The 8511-nt window shown below is 61.3% G+C and overlaps 1 protein-coding gene across 1 annotated transcript in view; it reads right to left on the bottom strand.

The window, feature by feature from the left end:
* The window catches only part of CPZ (carboxypeptidase Z), a 22803-nt gene extending 14641 nt beyond the window's left edge, over nt 1–8162 (bottom strand). Inside the window, exons 1-3 of the mRNA XM_024745130.1 lie at nt 8075–8162; nt 3044–3076; nt 1760–2134 (exon numbers count right to left, since the gene is read on the bottom strand). Coding sequence (XP_024600898.1) covers nt 1760–2134; nt 3044–3076; nt 8075–8162 — 496 coding nt within the window. The remainder of the gene's footprint in view (nt 1–1759; nt 2135–3043; nt 3077–8074) is intronic.
* Nucleotides 8163–8511: the final 349 nt, after the last annotated feature.

Raw genomic sequence — 8511 nt, 5'->3', positions numbered from 1 at the left:
AAAGTTTTCTTAGGAGAAATTCCTGGGCTTCCAGGTCGAGGGAAGGATGCTTTTTAGCACAATCCACAGGCCAGCTGGCTGTCCCCTCCCACCCACACACAGGCACCCCAAGGCCGGCCCCAGTGGCCCCTGCCCACCCCCTTCCCCGGGGCCTCTGCGCAGAAAGACGCAGGTCCCCGCAGGCTGGTCCTGGGGGGAAGCACTGATGGGGAATGCTTTTCCCAAGCGTCTCACTTGCCCTGTGGTTTTGTTTCTCCTCAGCATGGTTTCCGAGGGAGAAGCAGGCAGATGGAACTGGTAATTTAGTAGCAAAATGGCCCAAAATAAACTCTCTCCGACCCACTCTGCGGGCTCTCTCAGGGCGGGCGGGCTCAACCCCAGGGAGATGTCTGGTTTCCTTCCTCTGTTTCTCGTCCCCCACCCGGCTGTCCCCGCTGTCCCCGCTTCCTGCGCCCTCACGTGCAGATGGCTCCTGTCTGCCTGCAAGGTGCCACCCACGGGCCACCGCATCGCCCAGAAGCTGCAGGTGGACGGAACCCCCCAGCCCCCCAGATTCAGCTCCAGGATCAGCCCTGAGCCCCGCACAGCCAGCGAGTGGCAGAGCTGCAACCCAGGGCTCACTGGAGGCCAGCCCAAGGCACCTCTGTGCCCCGCCCCCCACCATCCTCAATGTCCCAGCCAGGAGCCATGGACACAGCAGGTGCCCAAGAGCTGTCTGCTGAATGGACAGATGGATCCATCCATCAGTGACTGGCCTGGCTCACACCAGCTCCACCAGGCAGGAGCCGGCCGCCTGCCGCCACTGGTCTTCCCAGAGCCTCCACTTTGCCATCTGTTTAATGGTTACACCAATATTCAGGGTCGCTGTGGGGTCTTCACGAGACGGTACGTGTATAGCACTTGGCCCCAGATCACGTGAACCTCCCCGCGAGCTCCATGACACGAGCACGTGAGAAGCCAGAAGCCAACGTCACTCTGCACCGCCCTGTGTCACACACTGGCCACGCGTGGCTATTTGCATTTAAGCTCAAATTCATTAAAATCTAAGCAAATCAAACATTAGATCCTTAGTCATACTCGGGAGCCACGCGTGGCCAGTGGCTGCTGGCTGGGGTGGCGGTGGCACAGAGGCTTCTACTAGTGGGGCTGCTGTGGGTTCCACTGTTCTCTGGAGCTATCCCTTCTCACCCAGTCTGGAAGCCCAGCCAGGGGGTAGGGAGGCCTGCAGAGGCACTTGGCCTGCACGCCCCCCCTCCTCCAGCATCTCTACCAAGCGGGGCCCCACGAGCTCCTTGCACACCCCCCAAGACGAGGGGCTCACCACCACCTAGGGCTGCCCATTCCATCACCACGACCCAGGGCTGCCCATTCTACCTCCACTGGTTTGTCCACACGAGAAACCAAAGCCCTTCTCTGCAGCTCCTCTTCCCCTCTCCCCTGGGGCTCCACAGACCCCACTTTGAGGAGTCTAGCTGCCACTCCTGGCCAGTATTCTACGTGTGGTCTTTCAGGACTGACCACAGGCATCACCAGGCTTTGCCGGGCAGGCCTCACGGGGGGACAGGCCCTCCTCACAACAGTGCCCTCTGTTCTCTGATGGCGGGGGAGGGGTGCTGTCGAGGCACCTGCCCTCCCAGCAGGGCTCCTGCATCCAGGGCCTCCTTGTTGGCGCCCTGGCCCAGGCACTTCCCACCCGACGTGCGTCCTATCGGCCCGCCCGCCCCCCAGCTGCTCACCACCACGGGACACCAGAGCCCACCTCGCAGCTTCTCCAGGGGGTTGTAGCAGCCCTCCTCCCGGCCCACGAAGTAGCGGCCGCAGTCAAGGAAGTAGGGCCACGCCATGTCGATGGCGTCGAAGGCGGGCTGGCAGGCATCCCGTAGCTCCTCACAGACGTGCCGGCAGGGCCTGCGCGCCCGGCCGCCCTCACACCGTGGGACCAGCACGGCACAGCCCAGCAGACGCAGGTCCGGGTTGCACTGGCCCTCCAGGAGGTGGTGCAGGACACTCAGCAGGATGTACTCGGAGCTGGACTCCACCGCCACCCGGGACCGATGCTCCAGCAGCGTGGGGAAGGTCGTCTGGTTGTAGGAGGCGTCGCTGCAGGTCTGGAGCTGCAGGTCCACGCATGTAGCTGGGGGAGGTGGGGTCACCACGTCACTCCCTCCCACGATGGCCCACCCAGACGCCTACTAAGGGCCTGCTCTGCCCAAGCCGACCCCGCTCAGGGCCGGGGCCTATGGGATGGGCACCTGCAGCCTGGCAGGAAGAGGCCAGGGCCTGTGGGAGGACCGAAGAAGGCTCCCAGGGCTCACTGGTGAGAGAGCAGGGCAGGCCGCTCTGGGTCTCAGCTTCCATGTCTGCCAAAGGGGTGCAGGAAAGCCACCCTGGCCGAGGGTCTGCCACGTTAGGGCATGTCACTGACTTCCGTATGGGGAAAAGATTCTCCTACTTTTAAAAAAATCTAGTCCCTCCACTTCGAATACACCCGATGCCTAAGTCTGGCAGGAGGGGCACTGAGGAAACGTGTACTTCTGAGCACCTGTGATAGGTCAGAGCCCACGCCGTCTCCCAAATCATCCCGAGATCAGTATTCCCTTCCTCGTTTTACAAAGGAGGAACTCAGGGCCAGGGAGGGAAGGGGCTTGTCCCAGCCCTGGGCTCAGCAGGTGCCGGGCACAGGACTGGGAACGCACAGGACGAACAGCCAATGCAGCGGAACACACAGTCGGAACCCAGCCCACTTAGATCCCGCCTTGCGGGGGGAGGGGCGGAAGAGGGAGTGGGGGAGGGGAATGGGAGGACCCCCTGCAGGAGGCCGGGGCACAGTCAGGCTCGGGAGCCCAACTGCACAGAGGGAAGGGCCTCCTTGTCTCGTTTTGTCTGATTTCTGGCTGTTTAAAATGGGTCTGGATTTAATCGATGGGCCACCTTATTCATCACCCACTTTAGAACGGTGGGTTCCACCCCCTAAAACGCTTTGATAGTGTGAAGGACCTGCGTCACTGCTACAAAACAAAACCAGGAAGTCCGTGTACCGTACCGCTGTCCGCAGCTGCTGCCCTGGGGCATCCACCTGGGGAGAGAAAGGGCGCTGCTATCAGGGGAGCGGACCCCTGCCCATCAGTCGTCCCCCAGAGGTGCACAAAGGCGCCGCTGCTTCTCGTTGGGTACTGGCCAGGCCGCCAGCCCCCTGCCCACCCTCCCCTTCACAGCCACCCTCTGATGTCCACATGGCCGTCCTCCCGTCCTCCCGTATTCCTCGAAGAGGTCACACGACTCCCCTCACGGAAGACAGCCAGGACGAAAGAGCCCTGGCTCAGAGTGGTGGCCGATCGCTGTGGTGAGAATACTTCCACTGTGGCCAAGTTCAGCTTCCTGCAGCTGAACGAGTTCTCACCAGATTCCCAAATATTTAACAAGCGGCCCTCAGAGGCTGTGCCAGGGGCTGCACACCCCCAGTGCCTCTCACCCACGCTATTCCAAGTTCCCCCGAGACTCAGGCAGGCAGCGGCCCTCTCCCCTCCAGAACACGCTGCAGTGCGCTGTCTCCTGTTTCCTGAGAAGAGGACCAACGCATGAACTGTCCTTGGAACTGTGGGTTTCAAGGGTCCTCCCCGAGGCCCAGACACATGGACCCAACAGTGAGACCCCTGGGAAGGTCAGTAAGACCAACCTCAACCAACACTACCTGCCAGGTTCCCCATCAGAGGCAGGTCCCAAGTGCTCTGCGAGAGCTAAGAGGAAAAAACCGGCTCCAAGAGACGGAAATCAGATTTAAAGCTCAGCTGGTGCAGGGGTCCTGGGAGGCGGAGGGCAGGCTGGGTGGCGGAGCGGCAGGAAACAAGAAAGCGCTGGTGGTGGGGAGGGCACTTCCCGGGTGGTGCAGTGGTTAACACTCCCAGTGCAGAGGACCCGGGTTCGATCCCTGATCAGGGAACTAGATCCCACACGCATGCCGCAACTAAGAGTTCACATGCCACAACTAAGGAGCCCGGCTGCCGCAACTAAGACCAGGGGCAAATAAGTAAGTAAATAAATAAACAAACAAACAAACAAACAAATAGAAAGTGGGAAGTGGGTGCAGGGGGAGCTCCAGGAGGAGCAGGGTAAGGAGGCTACGACCAGAGGGAAAGGCTGTTTCTAACCCCGTAACCTCATCGGGAACTAGACCTGGACCACAGCAAGGGTGGGAGCTGCTTCTAGGGATTCGCCTTAAGATCTGGGGGTCGTGGAAACCTGCCTGAGCACGTCAGTCCCCAGTGGCGGGGACGCGGCGGGGGCCAGGCAGCCCCCCGTGAGGACCTCTGCACACGGTTCCCCCACCGTGGACTAGGCGGGCCAGCTCTCGAAGCTCTCATGGGATGGAGACGTCCAGGGTGCCCTCTCACCACCTGGTGAGCCAAGGACTCAGGCTGTCCTAACCGGCTGGCGTCACTTGGCAAAGAAACGGGCAAGAGAATAATTTTCCTAAAGTATCCAGGCAATGGAACTGCCACCCTTAACGCCACAGAGAGGGCTGCTGCGTGCCCACCACCCGTGCCCTCGGCTACCCTGTAATGCCCGCTGGGATGAGGCTGGCGGTGAGTGAGGACACCAGGCAGTGTGAGGCACCTGCTCTCAGCCTGCAGCCTGGGAATTTCCATGCACCCGCCTGACTCCACGCCTTTATGGTCTAAAGTGTCTCCAGACTTGTGCCCACTGCCCTCTGCGGAATGAGGAGACGTAAGGATGAATCAAAACATAAGGGAAATAAAGAAAGAACCAGAAACCGGCCCAGGGCAGCTTGGAACGCTGCGCTGTTTGCTTGTCTGCGTTGATGTCAGGAGAACAGATGAAAGGATGCGATCGGAGCAGGACCCCCTGGGAGCATCCGTGCCCAGGGCTCACACTCAGAATTCACACTCAGCTCACAGCCCGTGCGAGCTCGGACCCATACGGACGCCACGACTCAGTCAGCTCAGGAGCCCGAGGCCTCCCTAGGCGGATGGCTCCAGCCAAGGCCCCCACCCCCTCCTTATGCCTGCACCCACCACGCCGAGGCTGCGCCTGCCGTGTGCCCAGCCCAGAGCCGAGGGGGGCGAACCTGAAGATTTGCTCAGATTCTCGGCAGGCGCTCGGTGCGCAGAGCCCCCGCTGGCCCCATGGCCTGTGCTGGCCTCAGGCAAGTGCGTGGCGGGGAGGCCGGAGCACAGTGACTCCCACGCCTGCTCCTTCAAAGCCATCAGATGCCACACGGTCGCCTGGACTTGAGTGGGTTTGACAAGTGGATCCTCCCCGTTTCACGTGGCTTCGAGCCTCCCTGAGTCACAGATGAGGAAACGGAAGTTCGGGAATGAAGCTCCTCCCTGTGCCTCAGTTTTCTCATCTGTAAAATGGGGATGATAATAAGAGTGCCCACTGTTGTTGGAGGGTCCGACGAGGTGGTGCTGAGGCCAGGGCCTGGGCCCAGTGAGGGCCCAACACACGGTGGCTCGGGGTGGCACGGGGAGAAGGAGGGAAGGCCCGTCGTGACCCTCCTGCCAGACAGCGATGCCCAGTGGGAGGACAAGGGCACGGCATCTGGTGACTTGGTCACCAACACTTCCAGGGTGGGCACCAGGAGCAAGACAGAGAGATGGGTGGACTGGTTTCCTGCGGCTGCCATAAGAAGAACCACAAACTGGAAGAACATTGTTCCTCTCACGGTTCTGGAGGCCAAAAGCCCGAAATCAAGCTGCTGGCAGGCCACACCCTCCGCAGGGTCCGGGGAGGGTCCTCCTGCCTCCTCCAGCTTCCACCCCCAGCAACCCTTGGCTGTGGTCACATCACCCCGCTCTCTGCCTCTGTCACCACACGTCCTTCCTGGTGTGTCTGTGTCCAGATTTCCTCCTTCTTCTAAGGACAGCAGTCATTGGATTCAGGGCCCACCCTAAAGCAGTGCAACCTCTGCCCAATGTGACCATACCTGCAAAGACCCTGTTTCCCAAGAAAGTCACAGTCACAGGAAGGGGAAGGGGGGCTAGGACTTCAACATATCTTTGGGGGACACAATTCAACCCATAACGGTAAGCAAGCCCCAGGAGGTGCCTTTGGGGAGCTCGGGCTGGAGGTGGTGTCGAGAGAGGACACACCATGCAGTATGGTAGCCACTAGCACTTAAGAAAGAATGTAAAACGGTTCATTCTTAATTTTTACATTGATGACAAAACACTGAAACAATGTTTCAGATCTATTGGGTTAAATCAAATGTGTTATTAAAGTTAATTTGGCCTGTTTCTTATTATCTCGCTCGTGGGGCTTCTGGGAAATGTGAAATGATGTATGTAGTTGGCATCGTTCTGTTGGGCAGCGCTGGTCCCAGGGCTGCTTTTGAGCCGTCCACACGTGACCGTTACACCTCTTGACCACAAGGTGTCAGCATGTCTTCAACGAAGGGAGCAACATTGACCTGGGGCTGAAGGTCTTCGAGACGAGGAACGATAATAGAATGAGGTAAGAGAGGTCGGGCCATCTGCCCAAGACCACACAGCGGTGTAGAGGACTCAGGATTTGAACCCAGATCTGCCTGGCCCCTAGGAGCATGAAAGTTGCCTCAAACCCCAGGCTCTCGATAAAGACCTGAGGGAGGCAAGGGACAGGCCGGGGGAAGGATCTGGGCGCGCTCTGAGCCCTGGGACGGTGAGGACGTGGATATAGTCCTGGACATAAAAGCCTGGACTCTAGCTGCCTGGCCCTGCCCACGTCAGCGTGCGGTCTGGAAAAGGCACTGGGTTTCCACGGACCACACATGCTCATCTGTAAGGAGAAGATCCGACCAGAGGAAGGAATTATTCTAGAAACAGTCACTGATGCCACCATGGAGTGGAGGACAGAGATCCACCCTGCTCATCCCTCCAGGTGAGGAAGGGGCAACCTGGGCCCAGAGGAGGGGGCTGCATTTCTCCCTGGAAAAGGGGGAGGTCAGGGAGAGCTTCCTGGAAGAGGGGACTGTGATCCCTGACAAGCCTATAATTCTAGACATTTCCTGGGGCCTCAGGGGTTCAGGGGAGGGTCCATCCATGACACCACGCAAGTTCCATCTGCATCCCGTGCACAGATGTGCAGGCGTGCGTGTGGACACACACACACACCCATACACACTCCGCCTGGCCCGGGTCTTTCTGTAGCAAGTGGGGGAGGGAAAAGGTGAAGCGGGGGGTAGAGGAGGAGAGAAAATTCAATTTGGGCTGAAGGAGAAGAAAGGGAAAAGATGGCCCTTGGCACATTTGAGAGGCATTTTGCTCCTGGCACACCCACTTGGCTGGTGCCCGCAAGTTCTCAGGTATCCACAAACCTCCAGCGCTCCAGAGATTCCGAATCTGACACGCCCAGACCCCTGTGCCCCAGGGGACCCCCGCCCTCCAGGGGCACAGATGTCTGCCGCTGCTAAGAGCCCCGAGGGCAGCGGACTAGATACACCCTCACCTTTAAACGTAAAGGAAAAGCGAGGCCCACTCCAGAACGGGAGGTGTGGTCAGGACCGGAGCCCGGGCCCCCAGCTGGCCCCCGCCTCAGCCCGGCACCCCACACTCCCAAGCGCACAGCCCCGGGAGGGTCCCTGGCTCCCGACACTCTCCCCCTCCTCCTGCCCCAGAATCCTACCCCCTCCTCCCCGGCCCTCTGCGCCCACTTCCGGAGACGCTGTTGTCCAGGCCGCAGAGATGGGAGGGAGGGGTCAAGAGTGTGCCCTGCCCAGAGGCCGCCCCCCTCCTGGAAGGACCGGGGACCGGGGACCTCGGACGACCTCTCCTTCTGCAAAGTTCTGGCATCCGCTTCCTCGGACCCCACCTGCAGGGCGCCCTGCTCGCTGTGCCCAGACCGAGAAGAAGCCCCTGCCAGAGCACTGGGTACCTCCGCTGCCCACAAGCTGCCTGTGCGTTCCGCCCGGGGGTCCCAGCCTGGATGCGCTCAGAGAGCCGGCTGCCCCCTCCTGCGCAAACCCCGAGGTCCAAGGTCACAGGGTGCCCACTTGGGGACCATGGGTCACGCGGGGGATAGTTCCCGGTTCCGGGGCGCCGAGTTCCACCCCAGGGCGCGGGCCGTACGGCCTTACCCGCGGCGTCCGGGGTGGGCTCGCACCAGGGCCGGGCGGCGGCGAGGACCAGCATCGCGAAGAGCAGCGGCGGCGGCGGGGGCCGCATGGTGGGCGGCGGGCAGGGTGGCGGGCAGTGATGTGGCACTCGGGCCGGGGCGCAGCGCCGCGCGGGCTCCCGCCCCCCACGAGCGCGGAGTCGGATTACAGCACGGCGGCGCCAGGAGCCGCGCAGAGCGAGGCGGCGGCGGGAGGGACCAAGGAGCGCGCAGCCCGCTTCCGGGCCGATGCTCCGCCCCGAGCGGTGGGTGCCCCCCTTGGGGCTCGGTTTCTGCCTCCCCCCTGACCTCCAGATCCCCTGCTGATCCTGCCTACGAACCCTGATTCCTGGACCCGAAGGGTCTGTGGGCAAGACGGGGTCCTGGCCCGTGCTGGACCCAACTGGCGGGGAGCCAGGC

Source organism: Neophocaena asiaeorientalis, unplaced genomic scaffold (genome assembly GCF_003031525.2).
Source record: "Neophocaena asiaeorientalis asiaeorientalis breed wild unplaced genomic scaffold, Neophocaena_asiaeorientalis_V1.1 scaffold65, whole genome shotgun sequence".
In the NCBI taxonomy this organism is placed as follows: Eukaryota; Metazoa; Chordata; class Mammalia; order Artiodactyla; family Phocoenidae; genus Neophocaena; species Neophocaena asiaeorientalis.
The sequence above is the reverse complement of the archived record's forward strand: the minus strand, read 5'-3'. Positions and strand labels throughout refer to the sequence as shown.